Source organism: Sparus aurata, chromosome 4 (genome assembly GCF_900880675.1).
Source record: "Sparus aurata chromosome 4, fSpaAur1.1, whole genome shotgun sequence".
Lineage (NCBI taxonomy): Eukaryota > Metazoa > Chordata > Actinopteri > Spariformes > Sparidae > Sparus > Sparus aurata.
In genome coordinates this window covers 4,892,621-4,916,810 of record NC_044190.1, presented here as the reverse complement: position 1 = coordinate 4,916,810, position 24,190 = coordinate 4,892,621, and the positions used below count along the sequence as shown (strand labels likewise).

The window sequence follows — 24,190 nt, the reverse complement described above, 5'->3', positions numbered from 1 at the left end:
AGAGGAAAAAAATAATGACCAAGCTATCCAGCTGCATAAGCAGCTCTCATCGCTGAGGCTCGGTGACTGCATTTGATTTCAGTAAGGCGTGTTTGACTGTGCGCACACACTCATGTGTGTATTTGTGTTTGATGAAGTAAGAGACGTACCTGGATGTCCAGTGGACTGCTACACAGCCGGTCAGGGTAAGCCACGTGCAGGTCAGACAGTTTCTCCCAGTCTCCAGATCCCCTCTCATCATCCCTGTCGAACCACTCTGTCCACTCTGCCTCTGTTCACACACACACACACACACACACACACACACACACACACACACACACACACACACACACACACACCAGTAGCTCCCAGTTTATTGGTCAGACAGCCAAGCGGTAGATATTAGACTAATCTATGTCAGGGCTTTGACTCTCAGTCCATTTAGGCTGTCAGAGGGCATTTGTAGCAGAGTAATTGAGGTGCTCTCTCCTCCCATTATGCTCTCTGTCTGCAGCCACAGTGGGGATGTGCATTTGACTGTGGGCCTGAATTTCAATCTGAAGCCCGAGACATGGCAGAAGACGCTGTTGGACCTGTGTGTATGTCTGCATGTGTGCATGTACATGTAATCATATCTGCAGTTTCATTACATGAGCTGCTATCTGATGGGAAGGAAAAAGGAGCGGTTAATAACAACGGCGTAAGAGATGTAGGACATGGGGCAGACGTATTGAAGAGGGGCTGATATGATACATTACAGTTCAGGAAGAATTTAAAGAGCCACAGTGAGATGATGGAAAAATAGGAGTTTTATTTTGCTTGTGTCTTTTCATTATAACGATGGTGATAACCTGAGACTCGACACTCATTAGGAACATTTATGAATTACCTGTTACTGCTGAACATTACACAGCGAAACAAATAAAAATAACAGAAGGATAACACGAGGTTGACACGATTATTCAAAGATGAGAGGAGGAGGAGTGGGGAGAATACTTTGTACGAGTCAGCATTAATTATCTATGCAATCGTCAAAGAGGACAGAGGACCCGCCCTCTGAATATCCAGTCTGCTCTGATTGGTTATCTTGCACACGCTTGAACAGAGCAGCTGTGCTAAAATCAATTCTTATGTGCCAAACTAGTCACTAATTTATGCAAATGTGTGACATGGTTATGTCACAAAGTCATGGAAAATGTCGGGACGACTGACGAGGCGCTCACACTCGTGGAACAGTGCACGGCACGCCTGGGTTTTCTCTGGGAGGGAGGAGCTTCTGCTGGTGCAGACTTTGACCCTTTTAACATCTTTTAAGATTTCACATGCACAAAAACTTCATTAAAACACTGATGGAGAGGAAAATACTGAAAAAGCATAATAGGTGTCCTTTAATATAATTATAGTTATGATGGCCATGCAACTTCAGCTCCATTTTTATTGGCTGCCAGTGTTTGTACTGTTCATCACATCACTCTGAAAGTTACACAAACTATATTGTTCGCCACTGCTGTTGCCATCGGAGGTGATGTAGTGATTGTTGTTGTGGACGGCCCTCGAGTCTCAGCATCATACAGTGAGGTACCTATAGTACCTGTCTTCTCAGAGATACTTCTTGTGCCAGACGCACACAGAGTGCAAAAGAAACCTGCATGATTAGCACAGTGCCTACAGTTACATTTCATCATAATCCTTTCAATAAACATCAGAGTGATTTTTATGGTGGAGAAAACTACAAAGCGTGTTGATGAAACGTGGAGCCCAGCGCAGCTCTGAAGGCTTTGCAGTGATCATGTTATAAATGATGGTGACTTACACATTCAAATCTGAACCCAGATGCAGAGACACTGTTCAGATGTGTCGTCCAATCAGTTAGTCCGTAAGCCTTCTTTGGAATAGATACACTTAGCTTGTTTATTAATTACATCTTAATGCAATTGCAGCTTTTAAATGTTTATATCACTCCTTTGTTGTTGTTGTTGTTGTTGTTGTTTTTTTGGGGGGGGGGGGTGGGGGTGCAGCAGGTGGAGGTAAAGATGGTGATGATACTGAATGTAGTACTGGGTGAAAGCTGCTCAACACACAGTCAACTCTAACAAAGAGATGTTCAGGTGCAGCATGTTGGGATTTTACAGCATTACGACACATTCACTGTTCACTGTTTGTTTGCGTTACAGTAATTAGATTATGTGCTGATTAAAAAGCCTAATTGCTTCAGTTTTGTTTCTAATAATATTTTTTAGCTCTATATAAGTCTGCACTTAATACATGTGTATTTCTGCCACTATGATCTTCCTCGTGGCTTATGTAAATCCTATCTGCACCATGTTTATGTAAGTACAGCCTAACACATTATTAACCTTCACTTACTTTACTCCTGTTGCTGTTTGTACTATTTCCCCTTAAATGTATAGGAGAGAGAAACACTCTGCAAACACTGTCACAACTGAAACTGCAACTCAAGCCTGGTGTGTGTGTTTGTCACACACAGCACATGTGTTCATGGCAGAATGTCTCACATCTGTGCAACAACAACACAGCTACATGCCGTACAACTAGGGATTAAAAACTTCATCAAATTAAGTACAAGCTTTGATGTCATGTTAATTAAAATGAATCGTACATACCAATATCTTCTGTAAACATTCAAAATAATTTGCTGCAAATGTATTTTGTCAGATCAGTGACTTGGTGATGGTGATATGTAAAGCTTGACAGATTGGATGGTATGTAAATGCTGCATGAACTGCACAAAGCGGTGCTCCTGTCAGCGGCTCTGTCTGGGTGTTTAAAGTTTCAGTGTGTTTTTGTGTTTTTTATGATGTTTTATAATTTTTAACACATATATTTATTTATTTATTTTTATTAATTTTGTTCCAAAACAAAAGTTTGGCTTCTGGTGTTAAAAAAGGCTGAGTTATGGTTGCATGTGTGCTCTACACAGAGCTGATGCTGACCGACGCCATAGTGAGCATTTATACATGTGTGCTGGTGTGTTTGTGTAGTAGTGGTGGTGAGCAGCCTGCCAGCTGACTTTCCCCTTTAAACACACCAACTCCTTCAGGTCACAGCTGTGACTTGGTTTTGTCGTGCTGGTGTTTGCCATCGGGCTCCTTGTTGAGGGGCAGCCCGCCCTCCAGACATTCAGCCTGTCTGCTCTTACTCGCTCAGAGCACCTCCAGCAGTGAAGAGAAGCTACAGAGGAGGTGTATTATCTGAGAGCAGCAGCCTGCTGGTCAGGAGGGCCTGCAACAGCCTGAGAGTTTAGCGTATTGAACAGGGAAACTAGAAGCTGAAAATGTGATTCTTCCAAATGAACCCGTCACATTACTTGTGGTCTGCATTTCTGTAATGTACAGTTGCATTTCTGGGGAGGAGCGCGTCAGGCTACAGCGTAGGTCAAGCACCTCCACAGAAGCTACACCATATGTACGGTGTCAATTCATCAGTAACACATCCCATTCTGTGTGGGACTTTAGTCTTTAGTCAGGGGCGTCAGACAGCGCAATAATCTGCACACATTTTTTTAACAAGTAATTTTTTTCTATGCTTAATTACTCAAAATGTGTTACATTGAAAGCATTAAGTAGAATAAACCCTGACGTGTGAGTCGTGTGTGTAGTTACCTTGCACCCACTGGCTGCTGGTGCTGACGGTGAAATGATCTCCATAAGTCGACTGAAAAACACGAGAGCTCAGGGCCTCAGAGGAGGCTTTGGTCCCTGACAACACACACACACACACACACATCACTTACATCATATATGCTTTTCTATCACACAAACAAGAGCAGGATGGGAGCAGCATTTTGAAACTGATTGCTACCTTGATAAACAGCGTGGTCCTCCACAATAGAAGAAGAGTCACCCTTTGTCACTATAAAAGTCCAGGGATGTCTGTGGAGGAGAGAGAGAAGACTGATGACAAAGGGAAAAAAACAGGTGATTGGTTTCGATAGAGGGAAGAGGAAGTGGGGCGGGAAACGACAGAGAAAGGAGAGATGAGACCGGAGCAAGACGGAGACAGGAAGACTATCATATTATATATAATAAGACTATAATATTGCTGATGTAAAGAAGGAGTGACTGACATCCATAAGTGGGGAGTCTGTAATTAAATGAGCTATCCCAGCATGCATCACTCGCTCTCAGTGAGGAAAGAAGAAGTTCTGTGCATGTGTGTGACTCCATGTGGGTACCTGAGATGTCACGGTGTGTGTGTGTGTGAATGGAGCTGAGTGTGTGTCGAGCGCGGAGCAGTCCGGACAGAGCTTGGACATGGTGCTGGGCAGACGGCGGTGCAGTGTTGGGTTCTGCTGTCTGAGCTGACAGAGAACACTCTGGTGTGAACCAGCTGTTCAATCGGTGTGATGTGAAAAATGCACTGGCAGTGAGAAGGAGCGGCTCCGTTTTTGTTTAGAATTTGATGTCAGTGACGATCCAAAATCTCTTCAGATCTGCTTTCCCCTCTTTTAATTTACAACATGAACTTCATTCAGTTCCACCTCACTTTAATGTACATTACTAATTACATTTTGAACAATTTGATAAAATATATAAGAAAATACATTTCAAAAACTAATACGAGAAAATATTTGATTTAAGACACTTAAACAACTATCAGATCTGCAAACGTGTTTGTTGTTCTTTGGTTTTCTCTGTAAAGATAAGCTGTGAGAAACACCTCTTAATGACCTTAACTAATGAATGATACACTTACATTTATTATACATTTTCTATTGCCTTCGCCCATGGAGCTAACTGGAATTGGCCCCAGTAACCCCCCTGAAAAAGGGGGATAAAACATCCCCACGACCCTCACGGAAAAGCGGAACAGAACTGAACACTTATATTTACTTAAACTTTAGTTGATGATAATTCTATAACGTCCATCCAAATAATGATTATAGATGGACTACAGTAATTATAAAAGTAAGATAAACATCTGTTGGACCAATAAACAGCTGCTCAGTAATAACGGTTTATAAAGCATTTTATTGTCGTGAACAGGGGCTCACCCATTAACTAAGTCATAGTTATTACAAAATGTTAGCCAACTGTGTATCTACCCACAGTTAGTATGATGAGATGCAGATAGCAGAAGGTAAGAGAAGGCCAGCTGTAATAGTTACCATGGCAGGTTTGCACCCACAGTCCACATCTGGTGAGTCAGACTAAGCCCAAACAAGAAAATCCACATATCTGCCAAGTATAAAGTGGTTCAGGTGATTGGAACAAACTAGCAGCTGACCCTGGTGAAGCAAAACACAGTGCCAGTGGTTTCACTCCACTGCACTGACAGATGGCAGCAATGTGAACGCGAAGGCAGGGAAGAAGCCTGCAGGCTAGTAACATGGACGTTAATCAAGCAGGATTCATATTAGTCAAAATATCAGCCTAGTGAGTGTTTTCTGAGGAGGGAAATACATTTGTTACACTTCAAGGACACACACAAAGCATTTGGTGAGAAACACTGAAAATAAGCAGAACACGTTTACATGAAAACTCCACAGGGCACCTGTAGTAAAGTGATGAACACATGGAGGCAGGACAGCTCAAACCTCTGCAGTCACAGAGGAGCAACTGATATTGAGCCAGAACTCTTGTGGATTGCTTCTAATTAACTGTGGTGATTCTGTCAGTGAGTCAGAAGTGTTACTGTATCCACCATCTAAACAGGAATGTTAGGAAGCAGGCAGAGAATCCACCATCCAATCTATGTGAAGACAACACAATTCAGCTCGTACCTAAAAGACGCGTCACAACTTCACCACAGCTGCCGATGTTCCCTGACCGCTGAGCTTTAAAAAGCAGCAGCAGAGGTGTGATGTTGTATTTCTCCACAGCACCAGTGTGGCAGCTGCAGTAAACATATGCAAATAACATGACTGAGAATGTATTGCAGAGTCCACACTGTCTCATAAATTCCAGCTTATTAAAATGTCTCTGGGTGCGCCGCAAATTACACAGCCTCTCTCTCGTGATGACACCAGCGCTGGCCTGTCGGCAACAATGTGACGAGCGAAGGCGACAAGAGTCATTAGGCAGGAATCCCTCTGCCACCTCACCATCGCTCCCATCCATTTACTCTTTCCTCAGCATCCACAGCCGTGCAAACCGAGAAAGGGAATGTGAACTCTCACTCTGTCCTCATACCGTTTATGAAACCCTCCCAGTGTTTCCTGTGGTCTCCTCAGCGGCATTAAATTTCATAACACCGCCCGGCCCGGAGGTTAACCACAGGGCCTGCACTGCCAACATTTGCCAGCATCTTCTTTCAGCCCACAACAAGGCCTCTGATATTGTAATGACTTGCACTGAGCAAAACAAAACACTCACACAAGCTTGAGGTTGCATTTCCGACATTTTGCATTCTCTTGTGTAGAAAACAAGAGCTTAGTTGAGTCGTGTATGAGGAATGCGTCAGTGTACACATTCTTATCTGCTCTGATGCCCCTTATGTCAGTAACTTTGAGACATCTCCAGGGTTCTGCTATCATGCCATGATTCAGTTTCCATTTCTCATGCATTCCTGACATAGTAACACAAACGCACACACATCCACACGCACACGCACACGCACACACACACACACACACACACACACACAGACCTGAGCTTTTTCCACTAAACTCTTTCTGCAGAATGAGATACAGCATCACTTAAGCACACACAACAGGATTAGCTGCTACAGCATTCCATAAAAAGTGGGAGTGTGTGTGTGTGTGTGTGTGTGTGTGTGTGTAAATGACATACTGTGAGCATAGGCCTATCTTTAGGCTTCATGTCTACATCTTTGCTGCGTGTTTGGGCTGAGCATACTTCTTGCACCCGGTTTTCCTCTCACCAAACAGCAGACAGATGAAGGGAGAGACCAGCTGGCTGGACATTTAGTAGCTTAAGAGCCAGTTATTTTTCTCAGGAGTTGATGTGAACCAGGCCAAAGCCTGGAGAGGAGTGAACAGGGGACTGACTGCTGGTTGATCAGGTGGACACATGCAGCACACAGCTCTTAATGGTTGCTGACACTGCTCTGTGTCTGCTGGCTGTATAAATAACCAGCTGCCTGCTAACATGTTCACCATACACTTTATATGCCGATATTGTGTTTACAAGTCACTCCCCCACACCGAAGGGTACAATTAATGAACGAAAGAATTGATTAATTACCACTGCTATTGATTGATTGATTGATTGAACAACCATGTCTCCATGAAATAATGTGTATATACAATTAATCAGCCATAAATGAGGTTTGTAGGAAACATAATGCAGTCCACACTGTTTTCTCCTCTAGATGTATTACATAATATATGTGCATTAAAATGTTTAAAAGTGACTCAACCTTTGCTCTATGTGTTGTTGAGTTGTGGACTTGTTTGGTTGGATTGTTTCCAACAATGTTCAAGGCAGAGGCATACATTATTCTACTCAGGCTAAAATAATGTAATAACTCCGTCTGAGTCACATGAATAGATTTTCAGCAGCAATTGCAGTTATTAACAATGAAGACAACAACTCCCATGATCCCGCGCTACTTCACAACATCATCAAACTACATATGTAGTTTTTTATGGTTTTGTATGAGGGACCCCTAGAGGCAGAAAACACAAACTGTGGATTTCAAAATTATCTTGTAATGCAATATCTGCTCAAAGTGATTGCTGCATAAAACTTCTGGTCAGACATTCACAGTACTTGGTTAGTGTTAGTGAAGGATCACAGTCTTTGTTTAATAATGACAATGAGCCAAATTACAGAAAACGTGATTATGAACATCCAATCAAAAGCACAACCTTTCACTAATCATAACTAAAGTAGCTGTGGATACAAACCCCGGTGACCCATCATCCTGTACAACTCCAGTACAGCAGATTAATGTTGCGCCTCATTTACTCCAAACACGTTTGTGAGTGTGAACATGGTAGTGATTTAAAGTCAACACAACAAGGGAAATATTTTAGTCACATGTAAATGTAAATTGTAGGAGACAGGGTTGTACCTTCAGTGTGCAGGTTAAACACCTGGGTGTGATAAGAATGGAGCTTTTCTCTTTGTACAAATCAAAGTTTTGTTCAAATGCAAAAGAATGTTATTTTGTCTTAATTCAGAGGGGACATAGCTTTGGTCTTGGTTTATAGTTTTCCTTTCTTTGATTCGATCAGTAAAATAGAGGAGATATGTTTCATAGCATGATGATTACAGTAGTGCTGCCGAGGTGCTGTGGACTCCTAATCTTGTTCTCTGGATGAAAGAAAATCTGTTTGTTTGGTACGGACAAAGTGACGTCATCCGGATTTGAATATCTCTTGTAGTGAAAATGAAAACAGTGATGCTGTTGACTGCATTATTTTCTTTCCAGCTCATGTAAATAAATGAGGAAAGAAATAGAAACACATGTCAATGCCATTTATCACAGGACAACACCACCATCACAATCATTTAATCTACACATTCCCCAGAATTTTAACTTGTTGTTTTGAACTGCAATAGATTGTTCAGGTGTACCTAATGAAGTGACCACTGAGTGTGTGATAAATGTTCTCTGGAGATAGTTATTGAAAATCATTACGCGCTACAGTCTCCCAAAGAGCTGCAGGGATTCATTAATTAAAAAGACAACTATACACTGTGACTCACCTGGGGTTCCACCATTTTGTTATTAATTTATAGCAATCAATAAAAAGAATGCACCAGTGCTGCGAGCCTAAAAAAGTCTCTCCTGATGTGATGTGAGCTGAATGCCTGAGTTTATACTGGAAGACCTGAGCTCACAGTGCTCATCAGCAGAGTGTCACCAATCATTACTGATCAATCCATTCATTTATGATTGTTTTGATTATGAATATCAGTTTTGTCTTTGTTTCAGAAAATCTACCTGCCAGTTTCCAAGTTGCCAGAGGAGAGTACTATGGTGTCTTTTCATTTCAAGAACAGTTATCAGGAGCTCACCGAAATCCCAGACTGCTGATGTGCTGGCTGCCCAGCCTGGAGAGGCTCTTCTTAGCAGAGTCCTCCAAGTTGTTGGAACCCTCGTCATTGACCACCATGGCTAGTATTAGCCCCGCCTCCACGCCATCCACATACTTAGCAAGGCGACGACTCTCGTCCTTGCTGCGGTATGTATCAAACCTGTAGGAGAGAAGGGATCTTAAAAAGGTGCAGGAGAAAGTAACGGGATGTTTTCGTGTGCCTTCCATTCATCCCAAAACACAGAAACAGAGTCACTCTGCACATAAAACAAACTGTGTGGTACGTACAGATCATTTTCCCATATTTAAAGACATTTATCAGCAGGTATAGTGATCTGTGGGTCACAAAACCTCTTTTCTACATATTTTATTTTGCAACCTGGTTAAGAAGACTGTAATAACAAGGAGTGCGACAAGTTTACTCGTAACAGAGGTTCTGCAGCTGAATCAGCTGCTTCTCAAAACAATGGCAGCAAACTGAAGAGGATGAAAAAGGACTGTTGCACGCTGATATGCAGCATTTTACGGTTGAAACAAACAAGTGTTTTGAGTCAAGAAAGATGGATTATCCTTACAAGTTTACTTAAGTGGCATCTTTCAATTTAACAAGTTCCACATAAGACATACAAAAGAATGGAAATGTTTAAAGGATTATAAGTTAAATGAATAACGTTACTTAAGAGAGAAATTAATGCTCTTAAAGTGATTTACAGTGCAGAAAAGGCACCAATAAAGAATTCATTACTGAATTAATTTCCCAAGGCCCTCCGAAATCAAAACTTTAATTACTAAAATTTATTTCTCTCCAAGTCAAACACAACTGTGTGAGGACCAAAAGAATCAAATTAACCAAGGGATCTTTCCCACAGATCCATCAGGGACACTGGACACTCTGGGGACACTATGCCAGCAGAAAACTGGACAAATATACATCAGAGTTAAATAAAGACCTACTGCTGCAACAATGAAATGTGCAATTTCTAAATTAATACGATCAGGTTTAAAAAAACGAAGGTAACACATTATAGAAAGGGCATGTGCTCATTGTCACTGACACACTGAATGTAGAGCCATGTGAACTGAAGGGTCCAGTGCAGAAGTGAAATATGTCATTTATGTTTTCATTAGTATGTGACCGTAGAATGAGACCTTTATATCTAGAGATCTCTGCGCCATGTTACACCACCATGTTTCTACAGCATCCCAGAATGGACAAACCAAAAGCGCTACCATGTTTTCACATGTTTACGGCCATCATAGTGGAGGGTGAGGCGAGGGGTACTCATTGGTCGCAATTTTGCAACCTCACCAGATGCTAAATCCTACACAATGGACCTTTAAAATGACACAAAGCACTGCATGATTGAATACAGGAAAAAATTAATTGTGTCTCGCTGCGCTGGTGTTTATGTCTCTCACGGACATCTCTATAGATGTTCAAAGGGGGGAACAGAGTCTGGGTTTGAACACTGTCCATAAGGGAATGGGATTGTTTTACATCGGGATGGCACAGTGTTGTTTTTGGTGATTAGCAGTTGGAGTTTTCTCTGTGAGTAGGTTATTTAATGTCACTGAACCTTGTCAATATCTGGAGGATCCATCATCCCACAGGGAAAGAATCCCCATTTCACAAGTCCACAACACATAGACAAGTATGGATTACTTTTTAAATTGACTCTAATTCAACAGCAGCAACCACCTCATTAAAATATCATGATAATTTAATCTCAGACCACAGCCCTGTTACTATACTGTAGGTGTTGATGTTGGGTGGAAAAAGCCACAATTGGCGGTTCAAGTCAAACCTCATTAACGATAAAATATTCTTTGAAAAATGCTCAGCCTCAGTAAAGGAGCACTTAGCTTTTAATGATACTGGGCATGTTTTAGATTACATTTTGTGGGAAGCCCCTCATATCATATGAAGCCACACAGAAAAAGCAAAGAGACAGAGATCAGCAGCTTGCTTTGCTTGACAAGAGACACAAACAGTCTGAATTGGGAGAGAACCCTGGCCCTCTGCTCTCACATCAGCTGAGAGGAGCACAAACCAGCAGAGCCATTCATAAAATTAAACCACCTCGTTAAAATAAACGATTGCTTCGAGAAATATTGAGAAAAACTGTATACAGTCCTGCAACAGAAGATAATATTCTTCAGTATCTGCGCTCTCTTCCATTTCCTAAACTAGATTTCAATGCACAAAATGAGCTTAACCCTGAATGTTCTCATTGCAATAAAAGAACTGGAGTGAAAAGGCAGCTGGGCCCTGATGGCTCCGATGGCCCTGATGGCTCCGATGGCCTCGGTACAATGAGATGTACAATGCATATGCTGACGACGTGGCCCCTCTATTGCTGAGAATGTTTAATGAGTCAATCCTAAATAAAAAGCTACCAGAGTTACTATACACTGCAAATATCTCTTTAGTTTTGAAAAAAGAGAAAGACAAGACTGACCCATCATCATATGGGCCCACTGCCCTTCTAGGCCACAACCTATGACATTCAAATGACTTCTATCTTAAGATAGAAGTCATTTGAATGATTTTTAATTTAGTATGAATTAAAAAATAGTTCTCATTTGTTATAAATATACATTTGATGATGCTAGTTTCTCAATCTGGAATGGAAAAGGACCGGTTGCAGTAAAAGATCTGTATGTTGATAATGTATTTTCTTAATTTATTCAGCTTAAAGAAACAAATGCAACTCAGCCATCCAATAATGGAACAATGTCAGAGGAAATATTCTACATCTTGAAACTTACAACATTACAAAGAAACCAAATACTAAATATCTATAAAGAAAAGACTATCGTAGTTCAAAGCAATATCTGTTGTTTATCAATCATAAGTATTGCTTAATTTTCCTCTAATCTCTCATTGAACTTATCACACTCTGCATATTAATAGTTTAACCATAATCCTCATTTATTAAGTGCATTGTACGAATGTCACCTTTAATCAGTCAACGTCTAATGGCAGTTAATTAGAGGAAACAGGATTCAGTCTAATGCCCTGCTTCCTCCTCTAAAAATCACCCAATTATCTGTTTACCACACTAAAAGCTGTATATCAATTTATCTAACCTCCATCTGGAATAACAACATCGTGGATAATGAATCATGAAAGGATATAAAGGATGGCATTGATTTCCAAATGTAATATCCCTGTGTGAAACAGTGCCAGAGCCATTAGAGCTTATTTGTCTCCTTCACTTACAACCCTGTGGTTACGCCGTTTATGAGATGTCAGCCACCACATCATTTCTGCTCTAATTAAGAGTCTCATTCAGAAGCCAAGACAGCTTTTCCTTCACCCGAACCTTCACCTGTCATCGTGCAGCACCTCTCCAGTCTTGGGGTCGATGACGTGGATGATGATGCCTCGGTTCCCCCAGCTCCTCTGGAACAGATAGTTGTTCTGGTTGCTCTCTCCGGGCTGTAAAGTCTTGTTGAGGAACGTCCAAGACAGCTTCTTTTCTCCATGGATCTCTAGAGTCCCTCCCGTCCCCACGCCAATGTACTTTCTTCCAAAGTAGCTGTGTTCCTGATCACTGTCATCCAATCTAAGAACAGTGTGAGATAATGATAAAGTTTCTGCTGTAGGAGATACACTACTTGATAATAAAGGTAATTAATCACTGGTGATTATTAATACACTCGTAAATGGTTGGTCTTCAGCTTGGATTGTAAACTAATTCAAATTCTTGTTTGAAAATAACTGGAGGATGAAACACTGGCCTGGCGAATCTTCCGTCGTCACTAAATACAAGAATTAGATTAAATTTACTTCCTATGAATCAGGCGACGATACTTAACAATATATAAAAAGTGTAAAAAGAAAGAGCTTTTCAAAATAAAAGTTCTTCAAAACCGCAAGTTATAATTTGGGAAAAATTCAACACGTGGTTGAAATCTGCAGAGATCGCTAGTCTTGGAGCGTAACGCAAAAACGAAGTAAAGTACAAAAAATTAAAAGTAGAAACGAAGAGTAAGTTTCAGAGGGTAATTTCAAAAGTAAGAGCAAAAATTTTACGAGAGAGAGAATTAACGACCCGTCCTTCAAATTCACCATCACTCATAAATCATCTAATCTCAATATTTTACCCTTCACAGTTTCCATATTTCCTGTTACCTGTTGTCATTTGTTTGAATTATCATTACATTTTATTTACTCTGCATTATTTTAGTTAATAATCATATATATGTCCTTGTCTGTGCAAGTTTAATTTGATGTGGAAAACCGATGGATCGTGTAAAGAAATCACTACTTCAGAATATGAGATTGAATATAGATTTTGAAACTGAATGAATTGATTTGAACTGTTCAAGCCTAACTTGTACAGAGCCGTCCACAGAGCAATAAGCTCATCTTTAAGGTTACAGTAAATGCTTGAGAGACTTCAAGTTTAAAATGCCCTCATTTTAAAACAATTAAATTATATTACATTACTGTGACCCTCCCTGGTGAGGGATCATTACAGTCTTGTCTTAACAGAAAAGGAGAGAACGACAGTCCAATATACAGTCTACTGTGGGCTGATATATCAGATTATGGTTATTTGGTTGATCTGAACCTGTCTCGTTACTGATTAGCTGCATGTTAAACTTCATACTTCATATGTACCTTCCAAAGAGGGAGATGGTGAGGTTTCCTTTATAAGGACAGTCCGGGCTTCCGATCTGCAGTTCACCTTTGTTGCCTATCAGGATGTGTTTTGTTCGAAGCAGTATGGGCCGGTTGGTGTCAGCAATCACCAGCTTTCCTACAGGACAGAGAGAGAGAGACAGAGAGAGAGACAGAGAGAGAGAGACAGACAGAGAGAGAGAGAGACAGAGAGAGAGAGAGGGGAGAGAGAGAGACAGACAGAGAGACAGAGAGAGAGAGGGAGAGAGAGAGACAGACAGAGAGACAGAGAGAGAGAGACAGACAGAGAGAGAGGGAGACAGAGAGAGAGAGACAGACAGAGAGAGAGAGACAGACAGAGAGAGAGGGAGACAGAGAGAGAGAGACAGAGAGAGAGAGAGACAGACAGAGAGAGAGGGAGACAGAGAGAGAGAGACAGAGAGAGAGACAGAGAGAGAGAGACAGACAGAGAGAGAGACAGACAGAGAGAGAGAGACAGACAGAGAGAGAGAGACAGAGAGAGAGAGGGAGACAGAGAGAGAGAGACAGAGAGAGAGAGAGAGAGAGAGAGAGAGAGACATACAGAGAGAGAGAGAGAGAGACAGACAGAGAGAGAGGGTTGTGGGGGTGATGAAGTCTCCTGGCAGGTCTTTCATGCCCCAGTGCCCTCAGACACCTCCCGTCTTCCAGCCATTTATGGCCCTGGGCTCAGTTTGTCCACACACACACACACACACACACACACACACACACACACACGTACACACATGCACACGCACACACACACACACACACACACACACACACACACACACACACACAAACTAACACACACACCAGATGTAGCAGGCCAACCACCTGTTTCCAATCCAATGATTCCAGTTCAGCAGTGGAGGAGCTGTTGAACAGCAGACTTCACCTCCTGAGCTGCTTGCTTGCTTTCACCTCGTTTTGTCTTGAATAATGACACTCTGTGTCTTTGCACAACACTTTCTTCAAAATGCATTCAACAAGACTAAAAGCCAGATTCAGTCATTCAGTCAGAGTCACTTCCATCAAAGGACTGACCTCTTACATCAAACAGTTCTCCAGTTCAACATGACAGAGAGACTCTGCAGCCATGGAGATTGTGCTGGGAGAGCTACAATACAAGTATTAATCTATGAGACTGCTGTGTTGTCATTTGACTATCGAGATCTGATCTTCATGTATGTTAACAGCTAGTTCTGAATCTGTACTATGACGGCATGTAGAATGGGGCATTAGTGTAGCTGGAGATCCTCTCTTCATTTGGAAAGTGGAAGATTAAACCATGAAATACACCTTCATTTGAAAACCTCAGCAGGAATCAACAATAAGGAATGCCCAACTAGGACAAGTAATCATATCAGCTATCACTATCACTATGTAACCCCTCATCGGGAACACATTGTTTTTAGCTATAGAGTGAGCTAATACACTTCCTCCTTATCTCAGCTGAGAGTTGCACATGCTCAGTACCGATTACAAGAAAATGACAGCAGGTAAAGAAGTTTTTGTCATCTATGTCATCACCCTTGTGCACCTTATGATAGGTCAGGTTATGAAATAATCAAGCTAGTATCAGGGATTTGGTTGATGAAAAATTCAGTCAGGTGAGGAGGACGGTGGGTGGAACAGGTGTTGTCATGAAGGTACCAGCAGAGCTGACCGGTTATACAAGCACCATGGTTCTCTTCCATGTGTGGGGTTAGAAGTTTACTAATGAGCTGGTCGCCAAACACATGATGCATCAACGAGCCAATGACAGCACACATGAATAAAACAGCTGACCGTCAGCTGGTGTGAGCTTAACGTCAGTGCTGTGCTTTAACTGAATGTTTTATTAAACAGTTAAAGATGAGGCGACATGTACCTGTGCTGTAGGCTTCACACATGTACAACGTCATTTGTCAGTGTTTCAAGGTGGGAATCCCTTTCTGTTCTGTTCTGTCCTTTTCTTTTCTGTTGTGTTCTTGCAAAATGTTACAGTATTTCTGGTGTATTATCTTGAACTCTTGGTTATATACAGAAGTTTATCCGATGAAATGTGACTTAGTGTGACTAGCTTATCTACCCATCTCTTTCCAGAAGCATGTGGTTGATCCCTAAATCATTTGTTATCCACGCCCAATTTCATCTAATCCTATCCAATCATATTTTTAAAAAAAAGTGATTTTAATCACCTTCTCAACCTTACATCACTGGCATATTCTGTATAACATGTCACATTACAGAAGAAAACAAAAAACTCTCACTGATGAACATGAGATGGATTAGTCTGGTTTACCTCCACTGTGAATCTCAATGGAGTGGACCGTAGCTGAACTTGTGAGGAGGACCTTCCTGCCATAACCGATCTCAACACGGTGGTCTTTGTTGTGTCCTGGCATCCAGGGCTGCAGTCCTGGCTCCTTATCTGGACACACTGCAGGAGGCAGGAAATATACAAACATTTCACTGTGAGAGACCCAATCAGCTCACCAGTGGTGGAAAGTACCAAGTACCAAGATTACTGTGAAGTGAAGAGTGAATTGAAACATTCCTGCAGCAGAACATGTTATATTTTTTCTTTTCACCCTTCCTATCCAGGGGCAGGTGTCGGGATTTGGAGGCCTGGGACAAAGACCAGTGTGACAGTCCAGATATTCAGAGACCCTCTGGCGGAGGAGGCCCCAGGCCTTTTGGTAACCCTTAATGTAACAACCTCTCCCATCACATTCAGGAGGACTTAAAGATGACATCATAGACTTGAACAATGAACTGGTTAAACTGCAGCTATAGCTACAACAGTCAAATGTTACTTAGCTTTATTATTAACAGTCTGTTATGTACTCTATAATAATATGACAGTGAGTTGTCTGCAGAATCCCATTTTACAGAAAAAGTGCTTTTATTTATAATAATACTTTGTACAGTTTAGCTGAATACTTCTTCCACCACTACAACCCACCAGAAACCATTCATTCAGTTTCTGTGATCTAACAGAGGGAGGCTATCATGTCATCACTGCAAGTTCTGGAAATCTGTCAGATGACTCAGGACTGGGAACCCTTGGACACAACCACCACATCCTCTGTGGAGGAAGGCAAGATGTCTCTGAAGTAAGCTGCAGCTCCTCAGCAGTCAGACGCAGAAGGTGTCTCAGCTGTGACGATTCCAACTTCGGTTTGGTGACCTCAGAATCGCATCTCTGCTCTTTGCTGAAGATATGGTTCTGTTGGTTTTGTCATATTTGATGTGGTTTCAGAAAGCCTGGGGATCACCAGGGACCCAAAGAGGAGCTGGGAAATGTTGTTGGGTAGAGGGACGTCAGGGCCACCATTCCTGCTGCAACTGGAGCTTGACCCCAGATAGCAGTCACTGCATGGCTACTACAAGCACCGCAGTTCACAGTCAAGACTGATGAAACAAACTGAAGGCATGGATAATATATAATAATATTGATATATATAAAGTGCAGGCAGAGCGGTGATAAAAGACCAAACAAACCCTTTGAAAGAATACAAGAGATGATATAAAATCAAAATGTGGCCATGAGTCACCATTTTTCTTATCTGTCCCTGACCAAATCAACAAGCAACCCTGTAGCTGCCCTCCGTTCCCTCTAATGTGAAGGACTCACAAGAATTGATGGAAAAATTCAGCTACTTTCTGATCAAATGAAACCTTTTACAACATGCTTCAGCTGCTGCAGCCTTTAGCAGGCTTTATCGTTGCCTTGAAGAAATGTTTTGCAGCTGGAACATTGCTCTTTATAGGACAAATCTGATATACCAGAACACTTGTTTAGGCAGAAGACAACTGTAAAGAGGCATCAAGGTGAAAGAAAATAGTGTGTGTGTGTGTGTGTGTGTGTGTGTTTGTACTATACACTATCTAGCCTGTCACCTTTTATGAAAGCAGAAGGTTGGTTAGAGTCAATTTTCTTGAAGCAGTTAAAGAATATGGGAAACATTTCAAAATCATCATCAATGTGAGAGACATGGAGGGAAGAGTGTCGCAAAAAACTGGAAGTTATAGAAAAAGTTCACTAATCAATCCAAACATTAAGCTAAATAATAATACTACTATACTAAATTGCCTTTAATTACAGACACCTGAGTGCACAGTAGTCACTCACAGTAACTTCAGTGAGTCCGTGGTTCGCGCAGGTGGAGTCTCATCATCGCGATGATCTCACGTGAAAGCCTCTCAAACAGCAGCAGCGTCTCAAAACAGAAGAATGAAACTTACAGCACAGCGAGCGAGCGCAGCCGGTTTTGACATGATACATAACTGACTTATGTGGTAGGAGTTAGTCCGGTAAAGTTGGAAATATATTCACAGATTGGACATTAATATGGTCAGCCATCAGTGAGACGAGGGCGCAGGGACCGTCTACAAAATGCAACACCGAAAAGAGAAACTACAAATATATTCAATATTCACTATTATTCAGAGTGTAGTGTCACCAAAATCATTCAACACATCAGTGGTCTCCTGCTGGTTATTCTGCAACTGTTTGTTTGGAAAAAAATGTGCTTTTCCATAATTTGGGGGAATTTCTATTGGGAGAAATATTCAATACCTTCACTAATATTCAGTGTAGTGTCACCAAAATCAACTAACCCTAACCCTACTTTAAAAAAAACTGTTTTCTAATGTAACATTAACTTGATATTTGTATAAAAAATGTTTAATAGATAATCCATGTCTTATTAAAAATTATGATGTTATGGTATCCATCTGAAAGGTAAAAGCATCAAATTTTACTCAATGGCCTTTGTGCCCCTGAAAGGACCAAATTCCAGCCCTGTCTGTAACCTGATGATGCTGACTGATATCAGACTATTACAGATATATCCACCCAGTTGTTAAATTAAATCCTTATTCTTTTTTTTTTTTTTTTTTTTTTTTTACAGACATTATGCTGGAAAATATGCTCGGGCTGATGGATAATTGTTAAATTCCCAGTGAAGTTTACAGTCAGTGCAGTAATGTCTGCTTATTTATAAACTCTAAAGAATATCCTGCCTTCATTGCAGATACATTTTGCACAAGTGATAAACACACTGGAAGGATCACTGGGTTTTTATGTATAAATTCTGTGTGTGCATATACTTTACAAGTCCAAAGTTCATTTAATCTTCAGGAACACTGCAAACTTTTTGTATAAGACTCAAGTTTATCTGTTCAGTTTGTAGGAGACGTGTGAGTTGTAGCCGCTCACTAGTGCTGCACTAGGATCAGATCACCAGCGTTACCTCAGGTTTGTCAGCGTGTTCTCTGCAGATCCAATTAGTTTCTTCCCTTGTCCACTCTGTAACTTTCTCAGCACCCCAGCTATCTAAATGGGGATAAAACTGCACACAAGGTTATTGGATTGCTCACTCAAGAGTAAGAGTGACTGATAAGCCCTTTAGTTTGTGTCTGTTGTTGTCAGGATAGCACTGAGACACTGTGTGTAAATGTCCAGTCTGCCCGACAGAGTTTCAATCTGTTGCTCTCTGGTGTGTGCGGTGGTCACCTCCTCTCCCCGCCACCTAATGGATCTGTCAATGGCATTGACTGGCAAGGGACCTGAATTGTCAAGTAGATTTCCCAGAGGGCTAACACAGATTCATGGCTGTCTGTTTGTCAGTGAGTGATGGCTGTTTGGCCCTGGAGGACTCAGAGTGTCTGTGAAGTGTCAGTTTGCCCACTGTCCTGCTGCGTCTTTAAGAAACGATCCTCACTTATGTTAATAAACTATTCAGCTTCAGTCTAGCATAGGCTGATATAAGCATTGTGTCACGTTTGCTTACTACTGAGTATACTGAGCATCGAGGGTCATTCTGGACCTTCAAAATGTTGAAGTGTTTGGAGAAACAGTCTTAACTCAAGGTACACCTATTTGCTTTTATCATGAGCTTAACGACATTTACATCATGTTAAATCAAAGGAAATCACATAAATATAGCATAAAATAATCCATTACATTTTTGTCATAAACCTCAAAGTTGAAAAAAATAATGTTTTAGTAAAAATGTATTTGTGATCTGAACATTCTGTTCCCTTAATCTGTTTAAGAGGGTAATCACAAAGCAGGATTTCATTTTAGGATTGGCCAGACGGAGCCGGTCACCGACAGGAGGAGAGCTCTGAGATGACTTTTTATCTTCTGGGATTCAAAAGTGGACTTATCTTCACTCTTGTTTATCAACCTGACTGCAGCAGTTTTCTGCACAGGTGACCTCCATTGTCAGTGTTAATGTCCTGTAATGTTGACTGCTGACTGGAGCTGGAGGGGAAATGTACTTCTCTTCATGAGCGTAACGTCAAAGAGAGGAGAGGGAACAGAAGAGAGAGAATCAGAGTCTGGGCTGAGTGCTGAGCTCAGTGAGAGGTCGATCTGATAATGCAGTCACATTATGTTTAGGCTGCATCCAAATGTCCTGACTTCACAGGACTTTGTGGGCCCGTTGGCGGTTCCAACGTCCTTCCTCACTCCCCCTGACCAAACCCGGCCGACCAAATGAAACGCATCATTGCCTTGATTGAGCTTGTGGATTTCTCTGAACATTGTTTGGAACATTTGGGATAATGTAAGAACACAGAGATCTCACAGAACTGTTATTCATACTGTAGCAAGAGGACATCCTCCCTGTGACATGTGTTTCTTAAATGATACTTACATTCAAGTCTCTGCTCGTCTCTCACAGTCACTAAACTCAGCTTGCCCTGTCTTTTTTTTTCTGTTTCAACTATATGCTGCCTTTATTTCAGTAGATGAGTAAGTCCACTTATTCCTTGATTTGGAAATAAGTGGACTTACTCATATTTCTAACATAAAATGGAAGAATAGGCACAAAAAAACCCCAACATACAGCAAAAAGTTCCTCTTCAGCAGCTGTTAGCACACACATTTCTGAGTAAGCGTCTGAAGTGGGTCCTTGGAGATGTGTGGCTGCCTGTTACTGGAGTGTTTGACAGCTGCTGGGAGAAAAAGTGCTGAACCTGCTTCTTTCCTTTACTGAATTCACAATGAACTGCAGCTGAACTTCACCAGGAAACCACCAACACAGGTGAGTCAGGGAGAACTATACCACAATAATAAACCAGGTGAAATGGAGACTTCAAAGCTTTACACCCAGTTTCTTCACAAGTCTAATCACAGGCGAGGGCAAGAAAAATCACTGACTGTTACACAGCAGCTATCTGTTCAAGAGAGGTGGTGTATGATTTTCTTGAGCTACCAGTGTTCACATGTGGAGCTTGTACTTGTCTTTTTCAGAGAGGGTGAGGCCAAAGACACTTGAGCACAAAGTTAAGCTTCTGGAGAGACCATCTGGTGCCCACTCAGCAGAAGCCTCTGGCTTCATATTGTACTTCATGTTTTTTGTCAAAAAAAAAGGATAAAAGATAAAAGACGAAACCGGCACGGAAAAGTGGAAATAGAGGTGAGGCGCTCAAGCAGTGATGATGAGAAAAATACCTGCTTTTGAACATTAAAGAATCCAAATATTTATCTGTAGAGAATGAGAATGAGTTCAACATGTTCTTTTTCAATTAAAGAGAGCTGCAGCTCTCATCCTGATTAACACTGACACTCAGACTCACCCTCTGAGACATGATTTAGACAGACTATGTAAAGGACTACTGTCGTTTGAAAATACAATTGGCTGTATCACTGCTTTTTCATCCTTCTGGGGTGCAAACAGTCAGAATTAAGCTTACATTCATTAGATCTTCGATCAGCAGCCAAACATCTTCTGTGTCTGCAGCAGCAGGACTTCCCTCCTGCAGGCTGGTTTTCTTTAATGTTCCATTTATATTCACCTCATTCTGATTTATATATTTAGATACAATCGAAACGACTGTGTGGATAAATATGCACCCAGGTGTGCTGTGAATGAATATCAATACATGCCTGCCAGGATCAATTAATTATAATGAATAAACTAAGGAACTGTATTCATCAGTGAAGGTAAACACTTGGTCACTCATATCAGGTATGCCAATTTACTGCAGCATCGTTATTTTAAGAAGATATACGTTAAGCAATAAGAGGAAGTGTTTGCTTCATCTTGGCAGTGCCGACAGCTCTGAAAGGATTGAAATTGGGAGTCTGAAGTGTGCTGTGCTCACATGCTGTGTGTTGTTGTGGGGAGGACATTAACTGTCTGAACAAAAAACTAATCAGTCCAACAACACTTTGTCTGGTGAGCTGAAAGCTGCTAGTGCTCATATGTTTCACATATTGTGTACATATTAAACATTTCCAACTTTATGTGTCTATGAAGATTGTATATATCATCCTCATATGTTTCTGATTCTCTTGGATATATTCTACACTACTTAATTTTTAATGGACCAATTTCTACATGAGAGAGATCTTTCAAGCTAGTCAGTAAATCAAACAGCAGCTTTAGTTGTGGTGTAAATCACTGGGCACGGCTTGATGGATGGATTGTCTGTCAGTTGATCCACATCTTTGGTGCAGACTACAGTAACTCACAACTACTGACTTGATTGCAGATTGGTATTCTGCACAGACATTTAGGTTCTCCAGGGGATCAGATATATTGGCTGTGGAGATCCTCTGGACATCTCTAAACCTTAATCTTGAATTCAAATGACTGTGATGATGAGTTCTCTCTTGTGGACAACGATGGGAGCGGTACAGTGGCTCTGTGAGCACAACTCAACTCCACAAAATCACAACAAAAACACAGCGAGTCAATACTTTGTGGCACTGTGCTAATTAAATACCCGGTTCTGGGTGATAATGAAAAGGCTTGGAGGATAAGCTAAACTGATGAAGGAGCTTGTAATCCAATTTAAAAGTCACTGTTATATCAGCCACGTATGAACCTTTAGCATTATGTCATGTATCCTTGTGACTTGAACTTCCCTTTGAGGTACAGGCCATTTACCATCCACCCCTCCAAAAAAGCCAAGACTGAGACTGAGAGGCTGGCATTGATTAGAACGATTCTCCTACAGCGCAAAAAGCTTCTTCTATCAGTCACAATAACACTGCAGCAAAAACAGCCAGTGAGAGAGATGTGTTAAGTTTATAGTGGAAGACCTATTATAATGCCTTGAGCGCTATTACACACACACACACAGAACAGAACCAGGACCAGCTGTGCTGGTCTTGCTTGGCTCGATCCGTTTCTGCACGATTGTCAGGAGAAGAAGAATTCCCCACACAGCATGCAGACAAACACAACCCTACTGTGAGTGATTTAACCCAAAGCCTTAGTGTGGAAGTAGAGGTGATGAACATATCAGAAAAAAAGATTAGATATAAGTAAGGGATAATGCCCGACCAGGTGTCCATAAACAGGAGTTAATGGACGACGCGGAGGCCTAAGAACCGGTTGCCTCTGCGAAGTCCATTAACTTCTGTTTATGGACACCTCGAAGGGCATTATCCCGCTTATACCATGGTCACTTGCCAAAGAAAATAAATTTGGACCATTAATTTACATTTTCATGCGGTTTTCCAATCAAAATATAAAGTTTTTCACAAGCCATAACTACGTTTCCCTGGTAACGCCTGAGGGTTTGACTAATACCTGGAACAATCATTACTCTCCCGTAAGGTTCTTATGCAACGGAGACGTTGTTCACTCCTCCAGTAAACAGGACGGACCATAGATACGACTTGGCAACGGGAGATATTCTAGTCCGCTCAGCCATGAGCCAGAAAGCTAACGCTATGCTAGCAAGATTCAAAGTCAATAACATTGCGTACGGTTGACAAACAGTAAATATAATTTGACAGTATGCTAGCTAACACGATTAGCTCGCTAACCAGTCATGTCATTGTCCCCAAATCAATAGCAAGATTTTCACCAACAAATGACCGGCCGTGTGTAACGTTACTGTGGCCGCAGCCTGAAGCAGAGAGCTGAACATCGAACAGGATGAGAGATTATTCGCGTATCAGTAAGTTTAGTAGGGACGTGAACTTTCTGCAGCTTGTGTGTTACAGTCGCCACCCTGTGGTGTTCAGAGGATAAGACACTGAAGGACTGACAGTCAGACTGAACTCAGTGCTGGAAATATAATATTAAGATTTGATATGCCAGCTAGCGCATTAATTTACAGCGGTGAACAGTCAATTTGACTGGAACTACTTAGTAGGTGTCCATATATCAGGGGTTAATGGACACCCTGCAGCCAATCAGAATCGAGTATTCCCCCAGACCATGGTATAAATCAATTTAAATCCAAATGTTGTAACTTTTATACCTGAGACTAGCAGCAGTGTTGTTGGCACAGTGTGGTGTAACAGGGTGATGGTGTCTCTGTATCCTCAGAGAGAGGGAGGATCACAGTGTTACTTACATGTTCACTTCAATGTACAAGTCTGCAGCACATAACATGTTATGTTGTAATGAGTTTGCTTTGTAATCAGCGCCTACATTATGTTATCTGATACAGTCATTTGAATGATCATTTTTCAAGTCAATAAATTGCCAGTTTGTCATCAAACTGAAATATAATACTGTGAAAAAGCGTCATTACACAGCCAATAGTTTTGTAAGTGAAGGTGTCTGGTAACGTGCAGAGCTGCTCCTGTATATCAGCAGCTCACAGAACTGACCACCTCTCCTTTC

At 41.4% G+C, this 24,190-nt stretch overlaps 1 protein-coding gene across 5 annotated transcripts in view; it reads right to left on the bottom strand.

The window, feature by feature from the left end:
* Positions 1–24,190, bottom strand: part of cemip (cell migration inducing hyaluronidase 1) — a 165,092-nt gene that overhangs the window by 57,306 nt on the left and 83,596 nt on the right. For all 5 annotated transcript variants that reach the window (XM_030414196.1, XM_030414195.1, XM_030414200.1 and 2 more), the window contains exons 3-9: positions 15,889–16,026; positions 13,581–13,719; positions 12,283–12,519; positions 8,931–9,110; positions 3,805–3,875; positions 3,606–3,701; positions 150–271 (exon numbers count right to left, since the gene is read on the bottom strand). In XM_030414196.1, coding sequence (XP_030270056.1) covers positions 150–271; positions 3,606–3,701; positions 3,805–3,875; positions 8,931–9,110; positions 12,283–12,519; positions 13,581–13,719; positions 15,889–16,026 — 983 coding nt within the window. The remainder of the gene's footprint in view (positions 1–149; positions 272–3,605; positions 3,702–3,804; positions 3,876–8,930; positions 9,111–12,282; positions 12,520–13,580; positions 13,720–15,888; positions 16,027–24,190) is intronic.